The following is a 21,367-nucleotide window of genomic DNA, read 5'->3' as shown; positions in this document are numbered from 1 at the left end:
CGGTTCCGACCGAGTATAGGTTATTTTTCAATGAAACTAATATAAACGTTTCATTGGTAATTTCTTAATTAAATTTGTATTTAATATTGGTTGTACAAATTTTTATTAAATATTTTACGTTTTTATATGTCAAGTTGTATTCTTTTTTTTTTTTTAAACAATTGTGAACGTGGTAAATTAGGTTTATTACTAAATAAAATAACATTTTAATACATATATAAAAACAAATATTACATTGTGTTTAATTTGGAATTATGTTTTTTACTATGCTGAAAGGATATTACTAAAAATAAAGTAATATTTTATACAACACAATATAAACAATATACAACACAATAAATGTTATTAATTTGATTTTTATGCGACGTTAACCCCGCATTGTTTGATATGTTTACACATTTATTTACACTATATGTTCTCTTGTCTGTATTTATAACAAAATTATGAGTTCTTTAATGTTTTACAGCTGCGCGCGCACTGTGTTTGCTGCGCTAGTGCCTGTTACCGGAAGTGAAACCCTCCGCTGCTGCTACTGCTGTTGGGTGGGTGAAGCACTTGATTCAGAAAGTTGGGCTGCCTCTGACGGCTCCTGGGCTTTGAGAAATGGACAGCCAAGGACGAAAAGTGGTGGTTTGCGACAACGGTACAGGGGTAAGTCCGAAAATGTTACACCCAGCATGTATTTGTTGACTCGTTCAGCTTCTGTGTAAAGTTAAATGACAGTGAGACAGACAGAGCCCTAACAGGAAGTCATGAAAGATTAGCGCAGCTATGAGGAATGTCTGACAGCTGCACTAAATTCATTTAGCCCTCTACGTGTTATTTCATCAACAGATGTTTACATTTTCCTTCTTCGTATTTTACCCGTTTACATTCCAGTGTTGTTTATTCTAGACTTTTACGCCTAGCTGTACAGTTTATATTTATCCGATCAGGGGATATGAATCTGTTTATTGTTATACAGTATGGTTGGACCATGTAATGGTGTAACTACTTCCTCACTTTACCATTCGCGTTGTTGGTGTCTTAACTCGATGAAGATCTGATTTAACATACGAGCATTAGGTCATTACACACATTCAATTTGTTCGACTTTATGCGGTGCTGCGCAGACCGATCGGTCTATGACTTCAAGTACCGCGAGAGCGATACGATAAAAAGTATCCTAATGGGCGATTCGCGTCGCTCTCGCGGGACGTGATGTCATAGACCGATCGTTCTGCGCAGCCTCTTTTGCAGTCGAAAACCTATTATAACCAATGCATAATATCAATTTACACATAAAGATAAAATAAAAATTCAGATAAAGCAACAAAAAATGTATTTAATTTTGGTTTACACACCAAAGTAATTAAGTAATGCTTGCTATCAATCGACTCGGCAATTTGCGGGCGTAATCTTGCCCTAAGGTGGCAAGGGCAGGTTTGAACAAAAATATTTGTAATGCATATGTAACGACAACATTAAAATGTTGTTTTACTGTTTGCGGAAAAGTTTTAGTGCTGTATTCTAAATAAATAAGTGGCTGTGTGAGAAGTTGACATTTTAGGAAGTGTCACAAATTAAAACCACAGCCAGCACAGCCCAACTCTGCTTAATATATCACAAAAAAGCCTCAATATGATGTGGAATGTACTGTTCAGTTGATGTGAGAAACAAAGCAATAGTTTTACACCAGACAGAGATACATTGGGGGAAATGTTACTTTTGTTTGTCTAAAACAGAGCAAAATGTGTCTGCAGGGAAGCATTCACAGTGCAATAAAGTCAGTTGTTTAAACAAAGGATATTATCAAGAAACAGATCAACACAATTCAATTCACCCACTCTTTCTCTCTTTTTCAAACCATTAGTTTGTCAAATGTGGCTATGCAGGATCCAACTTTCCAGAGCACATTTTTCCAGCACTGGTGGGCAGACCCATCATCCGATCCACAGCCAAAGTGGGCAACATTGAGATTAAGGTGAGGTTCAGATTGCTTATTGCTTACTCACTCTCTACTCTCTGCCTGAACAAATGGTCAACTTTCGAGTTTGTCATTTTACTGTAAGAACGGCAAAACACAAAAATGAACTATAAAACATGCATTTTAGTTGTTTTATTGTTTTTAAGGAAAGCCCTTATTTTCTCCTGTCCTTTGTTCATACTTAAATTCTTTTCTTCTTGTTCTTCTTGTGGTGAAGTAGAATAACAAAAAAATGGTAAGTACAATCTGGCGTGTGCTCTGTTTAACACTTATTGCCTGCTGGGGAGAGTGTTGCACCATGCATTATGTCAAAAAGTGTCCATACAGTTGCCTTTAAATGGTCTTTAAGTGTGTATTGTATGTCTTATCCTTTTAATATACAGGGCTGGGCAATATAGCCACAACTCTTTACAGTTTTTAGACATCTAACAAAATATCATTCAAAATATCTGAAATATCTTTTTGCCCCCAAATGGCTTAAATGGTTGTGTGTGTTTTTCAAATCAGAGAATCGTAAGCTGCGTTAATTCTATTAAAGTTTTTCACAAAACTTTAGCATTTTTTTAAATGTCGTCAAAATGACGGTGTTTCCATTAACCAATGTTATGCAACTACAACGCCATTTATTTGTCTCGCCTTAAGTTATTCCAAAACCTGGACAACGGGTGTGTTTGACTTTATACGGTACTGCACATACCGACATGCGGTGACACCAAAATATAGAGCAGGCAACTCCTGAATCACTCGCTCGCGCTTGTCGGTTCTTGTGATTTTTACACATATACACTTATACACACACACACACACACACACACACACACACACACACACACGTATTTAATTTCAGTACCTATTATGTAAATATATATATATATATATATATATATATATATATATATATATATATATATAGCTGCTCATTTCAGTACCTATGTGTTTAAACAGATACAGATTTTGAGGAATAATCAATTGTTTGGAGATATATATATATATATCTCCAAACAATTGATTATTCCTCAAAATCTGTATCTGTTTAAACACATAGGTACTGAAATGAGCAGCTCTGAGAAACAGCCAATCAGAGCAGAGCTCAACATTATTATTCATGACTCTTTCAAATAGGGTAATAACAGACCATTTCATTCTAAAGACAACTCCTAGGGTTGTAAATAGATATGTAAAACCATTTCTGGATATTTTTTGCACTTAATAATGCCACATACCTTCAATGTAGATGTCAGATAACAGTTTAACAGATTATTACAATGCATTCTTTATTGGCACCTTTAAAGAAAGATGACTTTTGATCATGTTTTCATAGCAGTATATTTGCAATATATTCCTTTTTCAAATTGCCTGCTAAAATTGTGTAATGCAGATGTAAAGCACAAATTATTACAATTTCCAGTTTAATTTATTGAAGTAATATATGGAAGAATATTTAATTGGTTTCATGCACTGTTCCTCCACCAATAAACAACATATTTTACAATACATACAACAATAATATCTACCTTTATGTATCAGAGTTTTACATTTAAATAAGTAAAACATTTTTGAATTAATGAACTGTTCTGAATTACAGAAATGAGCCAAACTTATGATTCAGTACATCTGTTTTAATGCTCTCTATAAAGCTGGTGTGTGTATATTTTAGCGGTGAGATTGCGAAATGCTAACGGTCAAATTAACAGTCAAATTAAAATATATATTTACAATGTTGTTTTTTGTCATTAATATCAGTAATATTATATTTTATATAAAATTATATAATTTTTTTCTTTAATTGCCCAGCCCTGCTTATGTTTTGTTTGTATTTTTATATATATTTTAGCTGAATTGCAGTGGTTTCTCATTCATTTTTAGTTCGGGTTCTGTTTAAAATTTATTTTTCTTACAAATATTCACCTCAGTTTAGGGAAGATGGAAATCATACACTGCATTTAGTCTGCAAATGTCTTTGTCAGAACATGGCAACTATTCAAACCCACACTAGACGTTATAGCTGAAGTTCCTTAGTCTCCGGTCCGAAATAGATTTTGCAGAAGTTTAAGGGAAATGATGATGTCTTTGCACTTCATGTTGCTGCCTGTCCTCATTTCTTTGTATTTTAAATAACCTCTGGAATCTTAAAATAATGTTTGAGGAACTAAGAAAAAGCTAATAAGAGGGCTTAAACAGAGTTTAATGTGTCATAAAGAATTTTATTTCCCTAAATATAGTTATGTGCTGAGTTGCATTCAACACGTACTCTACAGCTCCATATTTTTCCCTATTCAGGTGAAAGTTGATGAAAGCATGATATACCCAGGAAGTCAGTCAGACAGATGAATTTTAAGGGCAGCACGGCTCCATTGAAAACACATGGCAGCATCAGACACCTCCTGTGTCAGTGCCAAAGTACACCCTGTATCTGTGCTCTCCACTGCAAATGCATACATTACCATATAGTGCGTCTGTTTTGGTAGTTATTCATGGAAATAATAATCTTCAGTGCACTTTGGGCTGCGGATGTGAGTGATACTAGTTTAAATCACATTACTTGTTAAGGAGAGGTGTATTGTTACTTTAGGTGATCAAACTTATTTTTCATATATACTTCTGAGTCGACGTGCAATTAGCAGACGTGTAACCCACAGTAGCAGTGCAACAGCCAAAGAAGAAGCAGCTTGGCCAGTAAACCCACAAACGAAGAAGCAGCAACTTGTTGTGTATGATTTGAGAAGACCTGCAGTGAGGGAGGTAAAAAACAGCAAATTTTTATTTGCAGTTTGAGTTAAATCACTCCTCAGCTTGGTCCATTTTTGTTCTTACCGTTCCAAGTGAAAATGCCTATGAAGAAATGCGACACAGATTTTTTCTGGTTCTGGTAGACCAATCACAGCACTTGCGCTATGCATAGATTGGCTGCTTTGTTAAAATTGTGTCAGAAAAGGTCACAAGAACGTCACAAAGTTTTTTTTATAATATTACGTAATATCTTTATCTGATAATTTTTTTTGTACCACCTCGGTTGGGGTTCCAAGTGAGCTGAGCTGATACTAAAACGTGATGTGAATACACTGTAGATCACTGATTGGTCTGAGAGAATAGTCACCAGCGTCATCGCTAAACACAAGATTAGCTTTACCTTTGTGCTTGCGCTGTCTCGAGCAAACTATTTAGCGGTAAAAAAACATCCAAAGGCTGAAAATCATCATACCAATGTTAATTAATTAATTAATTAATTGCGGCACATCCGCAAATCATGTGAGACAGAGCTACAGTGACAAACGCGATGTTCAAACATCTATTCATTGTGGTGAATTTTGATTTTGTGGTAGACAAATAAATGAATGTATGGGAAACACTGCATTCCAACGATGTTCGCTCGCACTTTTTGTCTGATGTCACAGCAGTAGGCAGCGCAAATATAACGACGGCTATAATCCCTCCCAATCCGAAGTGTTACTATACTTGATGGAAAAGCTAACCAAGCCAAAGTAAGGTGAGCTGACACAACCTGACCCGTGGGGTACTATGCAATGGAAAAGCAGCATAAGAGTGCAGGTAGCTAAAATGCGCTGGCGACTACTTGGGACACTTTTGCAACCACATAGCAACGCCATGGCATCAGGACATTTTTGCATGAATAGACATCAATCGCATTTTCTGCAGGAAAGTTTTGTGACTAGTGGGTTTTGTTGGTTAAAGAGTGTGACAGAAAAGCATGCGTGAATAAAAATGACTAACACAGTTGATGCATGCAGATTTGCAGTTCTGTGCATGCTGGTTATAATGTAGACTCACTGGGGCCAAACGCTTGTAAAGTAATGTTTCATGTACAAATTTGATTGTTTCGAAAAGAAAGTGGTACTTTTATTCACCAAAGAGGCTGTTTACACCTGGTATTATGTTGGTCTCACAAGTGGATTAGAAAGACAGTATTCATGCCTGTTCACACCGGGTGTTTAAATCCGTCTCTTTTGTTCACTTTTGTCCGTTTCTGATTACTTCGAGGTTACGGTCTATAGGTGAGTCGTTAAAACACAAGCAGTAGAAATTACCGGTTTAAGTTTATATCAGAGTCTGCTGCTTGTTGTGGTTTAAAATGGACAAGCTCAAAATGTTTTATACCCCATTTACACCTGTATTTAGCATTGTCCACAACACATATTAATACCAGGTGTAAACAGGGGCAAAGTGGCATGTAACTGTATAGTCAGGACATTGCCGATGTAAAAAACAGCACCATCACCATCTAGTTCCTCAAATCTAAACAAGCAGCATTTCTAGCACACCCCACGTTTTCTCCAATTTGGTACTAGATAATGACTTGTCATTTCATCAAACATAGCTAAAAGCTAGCTGGTTTATTAACTTAAGCTTAGCATTGCCTTGCTTGATAACCCTTGTCTTGTTTTTCCCAGGATTTGATGGTGGGAGATGAGGCGAGTGAACTGCGCTCAATGCTGGAGGTCAACTATCCCATGGAGAATGGCATTGTCAGGAACTGGGACGACATGAAACACCTGTGGGATTACACTTTTGGACCAGAGAAGCTCAACATTGATTCGCGCAACTGCAAGATCCTCCTTACAGAACCTCCAATGAACCCCACCAAAAACCGTGAGAAGATCATAGAGGTGTGAATGCGATTTGCCTGCAGTCAAATCACCTGCATGAATCTTGCAAAAACCTCTGTACCCCAAGCAAATAAACAAATTGTTACTATATTAGAGTAAAAACTACAGTAAGCAATGTATATATTATTATAATTTATAAATTATTTACAATTAAAGTTGAATTATATATTGGTATAATTTTTAATAACATTTAAGCATAATGTTTGTTTATATATATATATATATATATATATATAAAACATTAAGATTACTTCTGAAGAAGATATTTTTAAAAGTAGATGAAAATGTTGCCCAATATATTTAAAAGAGTGTGGACTGTTTTAACTCATAAAAATGGTAGGGAGATCGAATTTCTTTGCTGCTTATTCCCGTCAAAAAGGCTTTTTGTCTAATTGATTCAGCATTTCAGACTGTCAGTCGCTTTTTAGTCTCTATATAAGATTGTTGCCAAAATTGTGTGTAGAAGTGCTGGTTTCATGGGAGGTTTCTGGAGACGAGCAGCAACGCAGTCACTTAATCATCTTCACGTATTATTAACAGCAGCTGTTTGTTCGCCCCAGCCTCTCATCCGAGTCGTCTGTATCTCTGCTTTAGTGCAGCAACGTTCAAAACACAACCTTATGTTTAAACCAGAGTCATAGAAATATCATTAGTTAATTGCTCAAGCATCACTATTATTACTGTTGTGTGTACCTAAGGATTTAAACAAACCAGCATCACATCTGACTTAACCTCTCCTGTGCCGTTTGTGCTGTGGGGATAAAAGATACCTCATAGTTTGTTAAAGAGATCATGTATAGTTTTCGTCATGAAAGTCATACATTGAAGCCATATTTTGTCTTAGCAACTACTTAGCAATGTTTATTATGGTAGCAAGGACCACTTGGCATATAAACCTGCATCATTTTTCCAAGTTCACCATATTTGTCTTCATACCATTGTCCTTTAGGTCATGTTTGAGACGTACCAGTTTGCAGGGGTTTACATCGCCATCCAGGCTGTGTTAACACTGTATGCTCAAGGTGAGTGACTCCAGGCACTGTTATAAACACATTTGCCTGTCGCCTATACAAACTTTTTGTCTAGTTTACTAAAATGTACCACTGAAGTGATATCAGTTCATTACTCTGTCACTTGGGATATTGTCTTAATGTTTGTCTTTTGGGCTACACTCAGGCCTTCTGACAGGTGTGGTGGTGGATTCGGGCGATGGTGTGACCCACATTTGTCCCGTTTATGAGGGATTTTCTCTGCCTCACCTGACAAGAAGGTTGGACATTGCAGGCAGAGATATTACACGTTATCTCATTAAGGTACAACAGGATCTTTCAGCACATTACATTCATTTAAGAGTTGAGAGTATGTATAGTGGTGAAGTCGGTTTTACTTTATCCTATAGCAGATGTTAGGATGTTTCAAGTTAATTGTTTGCAAGTATAATTTATTATAGACACTGGCCTTGTGGAACTTTCAAAAACTGATCAGATGATGTGAGTTTGGGTCTGTTAAGCTTGATGTGGCAAACACATTTTGGGCCCTATTTTAACCATATGGGGCCGATTGCACCAGCTGGGCGTAAACCTGGTCGTAAGACTACTCTGGACGTAAAATGCAATTTAAGTCAACATAGAATATAAACCTGTGGCACCATCTAGCCATAGCGCACGTCTGAGACTTAGGGCCAGATTTACTAAACAGGGCAAATTAGCGCATGAGCGCAATTCCAAAAATGCGCTGATGGGAGTGGTGATATCTGCGGGTTATTTACTAAAAAAGCGCTAATTAAATAACACAGGCGCAACAGCTGATTTCCATAATGACCAACCAATGTACTAAGAGCAGCGCAAATTAGCGCATGGTTGCAAATAAGCAGAGATGATGCTCCTGCAGGTGCATGTGATATACAGGCCGATAAATAAAGGCAGAGAGACGCGTGAACTTATCTGGTAAAATGATCCTGGAAATCCTCTCCCTTCTACCATGCAGTCTCTGATTTCTGCGATGTCTCCTCCTAGCAACAACAATTGCAGCCATTTCGAGCGCAAAATGATTTAAGACATGCTTTTTTTCGGCGTTAAATAGTCGCGCAAATGCCATACATAACACATGCGCAAACATTAGTAAATCGCGTTGCGTGAATCATTTAAATAGTCTCCTCCCAAAATGTTTGCGTCTGAAAGGGAAACTCCTAGAAATGCATATGCAATCAGGTCAGTCGCAAAAAGAACTAGACCACACCTTTTCAGCGCTAATGATCCACTGCGCGTCTTTAGTAAATTCCGACATCGCTATTTACCGCCAAAATGATGGTTTACGCTGGCGCAAGCGCTTAGTAAATCTGGCCCTTAAACTTAAACGTAAATATAAAGTATTGACTTTTTTAATGGCAAAAAAAAAAAAATTAAATGTGACGAGACATTGGCGCGTCTAATGCACAGGATACGCAAGCATGGTGCTTTCATGCATGGTAGCGAGTCCGCCAATGAATTATATAATAAAATACATAAATACTTACAAAGACACTGTAGAGAACTTAATAAACACTTTCATTTAATTTTGTTTGAAACTTGAGCTGTTATGATGAATCTGCAAACTATTATACCCTATGCGAACAGTAAACGCTTTCTAGGGAGTGTGCACTGGTAAACATGAGGAAAGCTCTCATATGTCATCTATTAGCTGGTGGCAGTAAGTGTACATTTTTACCATAGTAAACTCAAATGGCGTCTAAATTTCACTGCGGTTAAATGCATTCGCGGGGGCGCGCATCATCTACGCTGAGCGTAGCTGCGTCTGGTCGTAGTTTCACATGGTGCAACAGGCGTAAATATTTTTCACAATGTCAGATGTAGCTACACTGCAAAAATGACTTTCTTACTTAGTATTTTTGTCTTGTTTTCAGTAGAAATATCTAAAAATTCTTAAATCAAGATGTATTTTCTTGATGAGAAAAATGACCTAAGAAAATAATACTAGTTTTTAGACAAAAAATATACAATTTAAGTGAATTTGTGCTTAAAACAAGCAAAAATATCTGCCAATGGGGTGAGAAAATTTTACTTAAATTAAGTGTTTAAGAAAAACGAAATCTTATTTCACAATTTTTTTTCTCACCCCATTGGCAGATAATTTTGCTTGTTTTAAGCACAAATTCACTTGAATTGTATATTATTTGTCTTAAAACTAGACGTATTTACTTAGGTCATTTTGCTCATCAAGAAAAAGCTTCTTAATTTAAGAATTTTTAGATAATTCTACTGAAAACAAGACAAAAATACTAAGTAAGAAAGTCATTTTTTGCAGTGTAAGCCCGACGTAGGACTACCACCCAACTTTTTTACGTCTGGCTGGTGCAACTGGCCCCTGGCTTATTTTGCATCCGTGTGCAGTTTTGACCTGCACTGACATTTGTGCTTTTTCAGTTGCTTAAAAACATAATAATGACAACAGTCTCACAACACTGTGTCCAGCACAAACTGGGCTACAATATTATGTGAGCAACATGTATGTATTTATGCGTGGTTTTTGAAAAAGCAAAAGTCACTGATAAGTCCACAAAACCCATACAAAAAATGTTTTCACAAGACTTTTCAAAACAGGACCTTGTAGTCTAGAGTTTTTCTTCAAAATGATGTGAAAATCATTCTTCCTACTCATTCACATTAAGCAATATATTGATTATATTAAGCAATATATTGCCAAGTAGTGGATGTATGCAACTTTTTGAAAATGCATGTCTATTTAATATATGACCTATAACAAAAAGTTACAAAATGAACATAATTTATAACATGTATAATAATAAAACATATAAAAGGTAAAAATAGGGGTAAAGTTTGGCCCACATCATAATTGAATTTTTTTTTTATTTGGCCCTTGAAGAAGGGTAGTTGAAGACCCGTGCTGTACACAGGCTTTGCATATCATTATTATTCTTTATGAATTATCTTACAAGCATCCAAAGTCAGACATATCATTGAAATATCTTATTACCATGTATTTAGTGCATTACAATGCTAGATAAATGAGAATTTGTGAGCGTTAAAATTTACAATTTGTCGTGTCACACAGCTGCTCCTTCTGCGAGGTTACGCCTTCAACCACTCTGCAGATTTCGAGACGGTGCGCATGATGAAGGAGAGTCTATGCTACGTGGGATACAACATCGAGCAGGAGCAGAAGCTGGCTCTGGAGACCACTGTACTGGTGGAGTCCTACACGGTCAGTTTTATGTGACTGGGAGAAATTTCATGAACCGTTTTAATGCAGAGTTGCATGCTATAAAGGTGTTAACAGCCTGTGGAGCAGTAATATAACTCTTGCTGAAATGTTTGAAAGTAACAGTTCAAATGTTACAGGATGTGAGGCAGAAGTTTTTCTGGCAGGAGTTTTTAGTGTGTGGTTCACCGATTCCCACTGGGATGAATCGGTATTCCGTGTAGTTTCCATGGTAATACGCTTTTTGGACTGAGTTTAGCAGCAGGAAATTCTTCAGTTTTCACTTTGAGTGAAACAGCACAAACCGCTCTGTTCTGACTGGCTGCTGGATGTGCTGGATGTGTGTGGCCTCATGGGGGCAGTAGTGAGGTGAATATTTTTTTTTTTTTGAGGAAGGGAGGCGTTTGCAGGCAAGCTGGTCAAAGTTTTACTCATCATGTACGCTGTGTAAAGGCAGTAAAATGTTTTGCCAACAGTTCCCCTTCTACTTTCTTTTCGAAACCTTTTTCTGTTACGAAAGAATCAAACGAAACAAGTTTTGAAACAAGGAAAGCTGTGTAATGTCGCAGTTGCTTAACCAGCATGTAACATCATTTCCTGCGTGGCCGCAGTCTTTCCCCAGCTGGGAAGCTCTGCATTTCCGACCTCTGGACACTCCTCAATGGGCTCTTTATATGCTCCTGCACAGCCTGCTCCCATTTTTCTCATTAGTCATCACGGTTAGACTTGGCTACGGGTTACCCTTCAGACCTAAGACTTTGTTCAGTCGAGCCAGTTTAACAGGAACATCCAATTATCAAGGCAGATTTGAAATAGTGATGCATGTGATAAGCAGCTGGCCAAATGTTGACACGAGGTGTGGTTATATACCTCAGTATTTATCGATGAGGTTTTATAGCTGTTTAGTTGCCGTTGAAGATGTGTAATATTGCAAGTGAAGTTTCGTGCACTCAAAGAGTGTGATTATGGATCACTACAACAATATATATTAACATTTAGCTATATGTCCTGTAACATAAATATGACGAAAAACAGAATCATCACAATATTCACAGTCTTGCTTAACTTCGGCACAATAATCATAAAAATATTTTGTGAAAATTCAATATAATAACGTAATTATATTAAAACCTTCTAGTATGTTTAGTAAAACTTTCAAATTCTTTCTGTGTTTATGCAGCTTCCCGACGGTCGTGTTATTAAGGTTGGGGGCGAGCGGTTCGAGGCCCCGGAGGCTCTCTTTCAGCCTCACCTCATTAACGTTGAAGGGGTCGGGGTGGCCGAACTTCTCTTTAACACCATTCAGGCAGCAGACATTGATACAAGGTGAGCTCACATTTCCAGTACTTGTATTTACTGTAGTTTGCTTATGGCCTTACAGCTGTTAAAGGATTAGTCAATTTTCTTTAAAAAAATCCAGATAATTTACTCACCACCATGTCATCCAAAATGTTGATGTCTTTCTTTGTTCAGTCGTGAAGAAATTATGTTTTTTGAGGAAAACAGTCCAGGATTTTTCTAATTTTAATGGACCCCAAAACTTACTTAACTCAACACTTAACCGTTTTTTTCAACGGAGTTTCAAAGGACTCTAAACAAGAAATTATCTAAGAAAAATTAAAAATATGCACTTTTAAACCACAATTTCTTGTCTAGATCCGGTCCAGCGCGACCTAACGTAAATGCGTAGTGACGTAGAGAGGTCATGTGTTACATATATGAAATGCACATTTGCGGACCATTGTAAACAATAAACTGACACAAAGACATTAATTATCATTCAAAATACAACAACGTCGGAACGGTCCTCTTTCTCCACACTTGTAAACACTGGGGCGGAGTTTCGCATACTTCATCCATGACCTCTTGACGTCATGACGTTTTGCGTGAGGTCGCACTGGCGCATTACAGGACCGGATATGGAAGAGAAGTATTGGTTTAAAAGTGCATATTTTTAATTTTTCTTGTCAAAAATGACAATCGTTTCGCTAGATAAGACCCTTATGCCTCGTTTGGGATCGTTTAGAGTCCTTTGAAACTCTGTTGAAAAAAACTGTTACGTGTTGAGTTAAGTAAGTTTTGGGGTCCATTAAAATGAGAAAAATCCTGGAATGTTTTCCTCAAAAAAAAAAAATTTTCTCTCGACTGAACAAAGAAAGACATCAACATTTTGGATGACATGGTGGTGAGTAAATGATCTGGATTTGTTGAAAATGGACTAATCCTTTAATCCTTAGATAAAGAAATACACTAGTAAACATTCAAACTGGATCAAAAATGTTTATCAAAGGTCTCCGAATACAAGAACGGTTATTGTATACAAAGTTTAACTTTTATGAAAGGTTTTGATCCACTTCAAATGTATAGTTCACACAAAAATGTCCATTTGCACACCTTCATGTCATTCCAAACTTGTATGGCTTCATCTGTAGAATTCAAAACGAGATTTAAACAATAAAACAAATTAACAAGTAAAATAAAATAAAATCAACGAGTAAAACAAAGATTTTTTTGAGTAGGTAATTTCAAAAAAGTAGCCCTCCAGATTGTTTTATCCATTTTGTAGCCTTTGCTCACATAAAGATTGGAGACCTTTAATATAAGTTCTCCATGAGACTTATATTATTCATTCATGCATAGGTTTGTGTGAGCAATAGACTGAAATGAGTCACTATTAACTGAAAATCCCATAAAAATCATTCAGGATGTGAAATGAGTAAGGATTAAATTAAAGGAATAAATCCATTTTCTTAAAGGATAATTCCGGTATTTAACACTTTGGGTCTCATTTCTGGTTTGTTTTGGATGAACTACAGTGATGGACACAGAAATTTTGACAAAGGGTCGTGTCTTGAGTTTTTGACTTGTTTAGAAGCGTCTCTTGACTGCTTCAGAATGAAAGTCAATGACCGTGCACAAACATGTCATTAAAACAACACTTAACGTTCATTTTCAAAACTGTACTACTCACCGAGTGGTGCGTGGTGTTCGTTGATGTTTAAAAACAAGTTGTGAAGCGAAATACAGTTTCTGTCGTGTTTTATTTGGCATTTTGTAAAATTCCATTGATCTCTCTTGTAAGACTCATTGCTCGCTGATATATCACTCCGCCACTGGGAAACAGAAAAGGGTCGTTTACATGTGGTTGTAGTTTTTTCGCTCGGTTTCTCTCAGAAGAATTTTTTTCCCATATTTGTAGGGCTGGACCAGAATATTTGAATATTTGTTCCGTGGATTGACATTCGATTTTCAGTTTTGAGATTCGAATATATATATATTAATATTTCACAGCGTTAATGCAGAGCTTTTGCCAAGCAGGAAGTGCGCTTCACGCTCCCGCTCTATAGGTGGCGCAGAGAGCCCAACATCCATAGCCAACAGCCACCAAACGCCACCAGTGGAAGAGATCGCCTCGAACGGAAACTGCGCTTCCTGCTTTGGCATTCACGCTAATAGTGTTGTAAATAACGTCCAGTTTCTTGCAAAAACTGATTGATGTGCTTCACAAGACGTCAATATGTCACACGGAGTTATGGGGGATTACTGTTGTATTGGATATATATGCTTTAGCTCTTAAAGTGTGCGGATCGGTTGACTTGCATGACAGAGCACTGGGGTTTCTGCAAATATCTTCTTTATTGTTCTGAAAAAACATATTGGATGGTGTAAGTGTTATAAATAAACATAATTTGGAAAGTATGCTACCGTTTTATTAGTTTGTTGAACTTCGTTCATTTATTTTCGTTGTTTTATTTAAATAGCCTTACAGTTACCCTTTACGTTGTCAGTAATTACTGTGCTGTTAATTTCTGATACGGGAGTGTTTGTTTGTTAGAAAAATGTAAGGCTACCTTATTAAAAGTGCTCTTGTGTTTTGTTTCACTAATGCTGTTCTCGCAGGACGCGTGACAGGCATGCCGAGTGTGTTAACGCTTCAGACTCAAATATAGAGCGGAAGTATATACGCGGTTGTGAGGTATCTGAAAAAATAGTTCCACTATAGCAAATAACACGGATTGAAATCATACATTGCGCCAATATATTTGTTTTTAATCATCAACGAACACCACAAACTACTCGGTGAGTAGTACAGTTTTGAAAATGAACGTTAAGTGTTGTTTTAATGACATGTTTGTGCATGGTCATTGACTTCCATTCTGAAGCAGTCAAGAGACACTTCTAAACTAGTCAAAAACTCAAGACACGACCCATTGTCAAAATTTCTGTGTCCATCACTGTAGTTCATCCAAAACAAACCAGAAATGAGACTCAAAGTGTTAAATACCGGAATTATCCTTTAAAAGAAAAATCCAGATAATTTACTCACCACCATGTCATCCAAAATGTTGATGTCTTTCTTTGTTCAGTCCAGAAGAAATTTTGTTTTTTGAGGAAAACATTGCAGGATTTTTCTCATTTTAATGGACTTTAATAGAGCCCAACATTTAATACTTAACTTAACACTTAACAGTTTTTTTCAACAGAGTTTCAAAGGACTCTAAACGATCCCAAACGAGGCATAAGGGTCTTATCTAGCGAAACGATTGTCATTTTTGACAAGAACAATAAAAAATATACTCTTTTAAACCACAACTTTTCGTCTAGATCCGGTCGTGATGCGTCAGCGTGACCCCACGCAATACGTCATGACGTCTAGAGGTCACAGAGGACGAACGCGAAACTCCGCCCCAGTGTTTACAAGTGTGTTGAAAGAGGACCGTTCCGACGTTGTTGTATGTGGAATGATACTAATTAATGTCTTTGTGTCAGTTAATTGTTTACAATGGTCCGTGCAAAACACGTGACCTCCCTATGTCACTACGCATTTACGTGAGGTCACGCAGGAAAGGATCTAGACAAGTAGTTGTGGTTTAAAAGTGCATATTTTTTATTTTTCTTATCAAAAATGACAATCGTTTTGCTAGATAAGACCCTTATGCCTCGTTTGGGATTGTTTATAGTCCTTTGAAACTCCGTTGAAAAAAACTGTTAAGTGTTGAGTTAAGTATTAAATGTTGGGCTCTATTAAAGTCCATTAAAATGAGAAAAATCCTGCGGTGTTTTCCTCAAAAAAACATAATTCCTTCTCGACTGAACAAAGAAAGACATCAACATTTTGGATGACATGGTGGTGAGTAAATTATCTGAATTTTTCTTTCAAGAAAATTGACTATTCCTTTTAAGGGTGTGAAAATGATAACAACGTTTAAACTTTGCAGAAGTTAATTTTTAATAATGAGAAAGTAAAACCGTAGCATATAATAAAATGTACATAGCTGGGTTCTCTTACCTTTTAATTTAAGGAACATAACCCCACCATAAATGATCTCTCTCTCTCTCTCTTTCTCTCACAGGGCTGAGTTCTATAAACACATTGTTTTATCAGGAGGATCCACCATGTACCCTGGTCTGCCCTCTCGACTAGAGAGGGAACTTAAACAGCTTTATCTTGAGCGTGTACTAAAGGGTGATGTCAACAAACTCTCTGTAAGTTTGCCCACTTTTTAATGTACCATACATTTATATATTGGTTAAGATCTTCAAAAAAAATTGAGACCACATAATAGGTTCAACGATTGGCATGAGTAGATTACATACAGAGTGCGCATGATGCGATATGGGCGACGCGTTTGTCATGAAAACACACGCTATTCGCCTCAAGCGTGTCTTCGCCCAGGTTGAAAATATTCAACTTGAGCGAAAAATTTGCATGACATGAAGATAAATCCTGCGAGTAATCTAGAGCTAGTAACCATGGGTTCACACCAGCCGCGTTTGAGGTGTCATTTTGCCGCTTGAACATTTTGAGTTTACTCACTTCATTTGCGCGTGAAAGCCTAGTCATCGAGGGCTTCTGCGACTCCGCTCACTTCCTGTAATCACTCTAGAGCAAGCTCCTTGATTGGTTAACGTGTATTTTTTCCTCCAAAATTTAACTCCTTGTTAAAAGTAAACTTCAGTCTCTTTTTTTCAATAACTGGAAATAGGGATGTTCATATTCACCGGTTAACCGAAGGTAAGAAGTTCTGACTGATTAATATTATCAGTTAAAAGAAAGAAACTATTTGTTAACGCAAGGTGCGTCGACACGTGCCTACAGACGTTTCGCAATTTTTCTATCCTTAATTTGTGAATGTCCTGTAAAGGACGCAAATAATTTCTGCCCTGACAGTCTGATAAATAATCATTTATATCAGAAAGCATTTGTACTACATATGTGTCCATGCTTGAGTATGGTTTGAAAGCTGCATGGGGACGCGCATGTGTGCACAAGATGAAACGGTCCGTCTCCGCCTCACGCACGTCCAGACAGACCTTCGCTGAGCGCCTCTGTCCTAGACCCTGACCATAACTTTTCTGAAAAAGAGACAATCCGCCCTCTTTGGGTATTAATCCAACTGATTGCATGCTTTTTAATAATGTAATGTTGCGTAAAAATTTGACAATGTATGAATCCTGGTTCTGTTGCAAGTTCAAATAAAAGAAAATGTTTGTATTGTTTTTATGGGGTCACAGAGAACCGTCAACTTAAATTTTTTTTACTCCATAGCAAATAAATATTAAAATCTTATCAGTTAACGGTTTTCGGTTAACAAGCTGCGGTTGTTGGCCAAGAAAATTAACTTAAATGAACATCCCTAACTGGAATAATATGGGTTATGGCATATGCAGTGCAGTCTGTATGGTCTCAGAAAGTTACGAAATTATGAAATGTATTTATACAGCTCAGAATAAATAAACTGTTTTAACAGTACAGTCAATTCATATATCTCAAACGATCAAGTAAATTTGAACCACTTTAGTCAATTTTTGTATTGTAATGCCACTTTTACACCAGCAGGGGGGGTTGCATCACCTGCTCCTGCACAGTGGTGTAAAAACTTGTCAGTCGAGCAATTTTAACAGTCCGGTTTAAACACAGACCGGCCAGCTGAGCTCCATCTCATTTAGATTCTGGCCATTGGCCTGGAAAAGCATTTTGGGGAGCCTCTGAACCGGCCGCATGTCAGGCCACTATATATAGATGATCAATTACAGATGGCATGTTTGATACGGGTGAACGGCATGTCTGTCTGCTTGTCCTGAAGCCAATTAAAAACCCATTTACTTTACACGAAGGCCTCCATGAGAGCCTTTCAGCCACCTGTTTATGGTGTGTTCAGTCTCTGAGAGTGGATGAACACCGATCAGCTCCAGAAGAGTTCACATACACTGTACACCTCATTATTCTCCCATTCGGGTTCGCCTCTCAATTCCCAACCGGACAGTGTGGCTTTTTATATGTTTTAAAGAGATCCATTCAAAGGGTTTTCTGGTATGTGGGTCAGTGTCCGCTCTGTTCCCCCCCTGAATGTCTCGTCACGCTGTCTGTTTAATACCCCCATAGAAATTCAAGATCCGGATCGAGGACCCTCCCCGGCGCAAGCACATGGTGTTCTTGGGTGGGGCGGTGCTGGCTGACATCATGAAAGACAAGGACAACTTCTGGCTGACGCGGGAAGAGTATCAAGAGAAGGGTGTACGCGTTCTGGAGAAGCTCGGCGTCACAGTCAGATAAACGGTTCCCGTAAGGCCGCTCCGCTGACTCCCGCATCTGTCGAACGACCTGTTTTACGTTGCTCATCTCTTTTGATGTAGATTGATGGATTGGGATTGTGAAGAAGGGTACTGGAGATGTATTATTAGTTTTATTTGGTTTGGTCCTCTGTCCCCGCACTGAACTTACCAGTAACATGGCAATGTCGTCATCATCAGTCACCTGCTAACATATAGTGGCATATGTTGGATTTGGGTCATTACTACTATGCAGAACATTTTTATGTGCTGGTAATATTTGTTAATATACTTGATAAAATATTAAATTAATACTTTTAAATATGAAAAAAATGAATGTTATTTTTATCATAGTATCACAATTCAAAAATTGCAGGTGTTTATTCCATTTATTCTCATTTCAAATGAAATATTTCAAACTATAATTGCTTTCTAGAAAATATTGTTGATTTTAGTAATCTGTTTGTAGTTTATCTGTCCTCAATATCATCATCTTTCCCATTAGTGTTCTGTAATATCTAGTTATTGATTAATGATGTCATCATCCTAGAAGTGACATCATTTTAGTGAAAAGCAACAGCACATACATTAATTTTATCATTGGAATATACACATTTTTACTCTTAACTTCTTTCTTTTTTACAGAAATCAGTATGGTAGTATCAAAATTTCAAATGATTGTTAAAAATATCGAAGTTAATTACAAATTATCATCCTCATGATGTTTATGGTTGGGTTAGATTAGGCATTTACTTTTATAAAAATAAAAACTGTATGCAACATATTCTTTTTGAAAAGTTAAAGTTTTAAAGGTACTGCATTATAAAAGTCATCCAGTTATGGATGGGAGCGAGTAAAATGTAATATGCAAGAGCTTACAGGCTATTATGTTTATGACAGGCATTATCATCACTATTGCATTAGAACAGATACAAGCTGTAATGAATTCTTACAGCACCCATTCAACACTGTTTACTATGTGTCAGTTAGGTGACTGATGACCTAAATGCTTTGTCTTCTCATAATGCCTTTTTTTCTGAGGTGACCACAACTGAAAACAAGCAACCATGAGGTTATTTTGTTTTCATTGTGGTCGAGAAGCTTTAACCCTGTATAGATTGGGTAAGGTTTCTGTCCCTCTTTGTCATATCTGCCTGTTTTTGTTTCAAATGCTTGTCCGGAATAACAAGAGGGGTTAACATGTGCTTTTAAGGGGTTTAAAGATTGATCTGTGACTCTGTGGGATTTTTATAAGGTATTTAGTCAGCTACAATGTAAAAAGTGAAGTTTAAGTTGGATCAACTTAAAAAAATTACTTCAATTGTAACACCCTAAATATTTAAGTTCATTCAACTTAAAAATTCCCTTCAATTGGTAACACCTTAAAAAAAGTAAGTTTGTTCAACTTAAAAAAAAAATAATATAGTAAAATTAAAGTAATTTTTTAGGTTGATCCAACTTTTTACAAGCCAAGCTTGTCTTTGGCTAGATTGTAGTTGCAAATTGTTTTTTGGCAGACTTCGCCATATGTTTTAGCAGTTCAATGAGAACTGAACATCCATGTTGTTTTATTTGTTATATATATATATATATATATATAAAGGAGGGAAATTGAAATGATTTTTTTCTTAGCTGTCCAATTGTTATAATTATTATTTTTTACTTTTTATTAATTTTTCTTTTTTTGCAGTGCTGTCTGGCATAGAATAAAAGAAAATCGTTTTATACCGCTCATTTGGACAGTTTCTTTTATTTGTATAAAGCAGTATGGGATACTCATAGGTTTTATTATAACATGCTACATGGTAAATCTGATGTGGTTATTTGTTAGACATTCATACACTATATAAAAACAGTGATATTTGAGTGTTTTGTCTGCCTCATATTGTTTCATGTATGCATTAAGACGCCACATATTTGTCCAGTAAAATAATTATATTCTTATCCAGGGCCAAGCACAGTTACACTAAGAAAAATGTTAAAAAAATTAGCTTTCACTGCGGCAGTACCCTTTCAAAAAGTACAACTTTGCATATTAGTACATAGTTGAACATATTGGTACCGTCATCAAGTGCATTTTAGTACCAGAAATGTACTTATTGGTACCAAATGTATAAATATCTTAACATAAATGGCACATAAAGAAAACAACATGATTCATATTTTTCATATTTAATTTAACCTTCTCTTAAGGTGTTTCTGATAATCAAAAAATGTCCATAACAGCCAGTTTAGATTCAATTCTATGATGAAATGTCACATGGTTACAAGACTACCAGAGGGAATGTCACAATCTGAAAGTATGTTGGTTTAGTTGTTGACTGTGAAAACAAAGACAGTTAACTATATTAAAGTGAGCATGAATGTAACATGAATCAGCTGCCAGATTACTTTATTGCATGTAAGATAGACTTTGATAAGAGTAAGGAAAGCTGGCCATAGTCATCATAATGTGTCTCTCAAAGAACACTTATTTAATGAAGAAAGCTTCTAAGGGAGTCTTGATTTGAAGTAATCAATAAGGAATTTTGACTGTCACTGGTGAACATGCGTCTCAGTTCTCGAATATCTCTGCTCCCTTGATCAAAGCTAAAGTCTAATCCTGAGCTTTCCCCTCCGAGTCAGAAGATACACAGATAAGAACTATGTGTTTTCCACCTTTGACCCTGATTACACCTTTTGGAGGAAGTGATGCACTAAAGTAGCACTTAAAACGCCTATGTTGTTGTGTTAATGTTGGATATCACTGCCTATAGGGTGAACAAAAGATAAAATGTATTTGCAAGATGTTTCAATTACTTTTGCTGATACAGTGTGGTTACTCATGACTAATAAATGCATAATAAAAAAACGTATTGGAAAAGAAATTAAACAGAATATCAAGAAGGCACCTGAAGGCTGCTCAACCAAAGTTTCATTGTACATTGTAAAGTGACATTAAGGTGGTTCTTCTTCAAAATAGAAATTTAAAACTTTTAAAAAATGATCAAGTATCAAAAGACGC

At 36.6% G+C, this 21,367-nt stretch overlaps 1 protein-coding gene across 2 annotated transcripts; it reads left to right on the top strand.

The window, feature by feature from the left end:
* Nucleotides 1-506: 506 nt before the first annotated feature.
* Nucleotides 507-20,095, top strand: actr2b (actin related protein 2b). 2 transcript variants are annotated; one of them, XM_065250905.1, is made up of 10 exons: nt 507-651; nt 1,853-1,963; nt 2,187-2,201; nt 6,376-6,591; nt 7,541-7,613; nt 7,768-7,904; nt 10,663-10,812; nt 11,990-12,135; nt 16,164-16,296; nt 18,197-20,095. In XM_065250905.1, the coding sequence occupies exons 1-10, from the start codon at nt 604-606 to the stop codon at nt 18,365-18,367; spliced, it is 1,200 nt and encodes a 399-aa protein (XP_065106977.1). In that variant the 5' UTR covers nt 507-603; the 3' UTR covers nt 18,368-20,095. The 2 variants fall into 2 exon arrangements, with proteins under 2 accessions (XP_065106977.1, XP_065106986.1); XM_065250914.1 differs by lacking the exon at nt 2,187-2,201.
* The last annotated feature ends 1,272 nt before the right edge of the window (nt 20,096-21,367 follow it).

Source organism: Paramisgurnus dabryanus, chromosome 20 (genome assembly GCF_030506205.2).
Source record: "Paramisgurnus dabryanus chromosome 20, PD_genome_1.1, whole genome shotgun sequence".
NCBI lineage: Eukaryota > Metazoa > Chordata > Actinopteri > Cypriniformes > Cobitidae > Paramisgurnus > Paramisgurnus dabryanus.
Note: the sequence above shows the minus strand (reverse complement) of the source record. Positions and strands in the feature narration are given on the sequence as shown.

Bases quoted from the DNA above. Each gene is read 5' to 3' on its own strand.
- actr2b (XM_065250905.1), top strand. From the start codon at position 604: ATGGACAGCCAAGGACGAAAAGTGGTGGTTTGCGACAACGGTACAGGG. The intron at 10,813-11,989 runs GTCAGTTTTATG...GTGTTTATGCAG, and splicing joins TACTGGTGGAGTCCTACACG to CTTCCCGACGGTCGTGTTAT. The intron at 12,136-16,163 runs GTGAGCTCACAT...TTTCTCTCACAG, and splicing joins GCAGCAGACATTGATACAAG to GGCTGAGTTCTATAAACACA.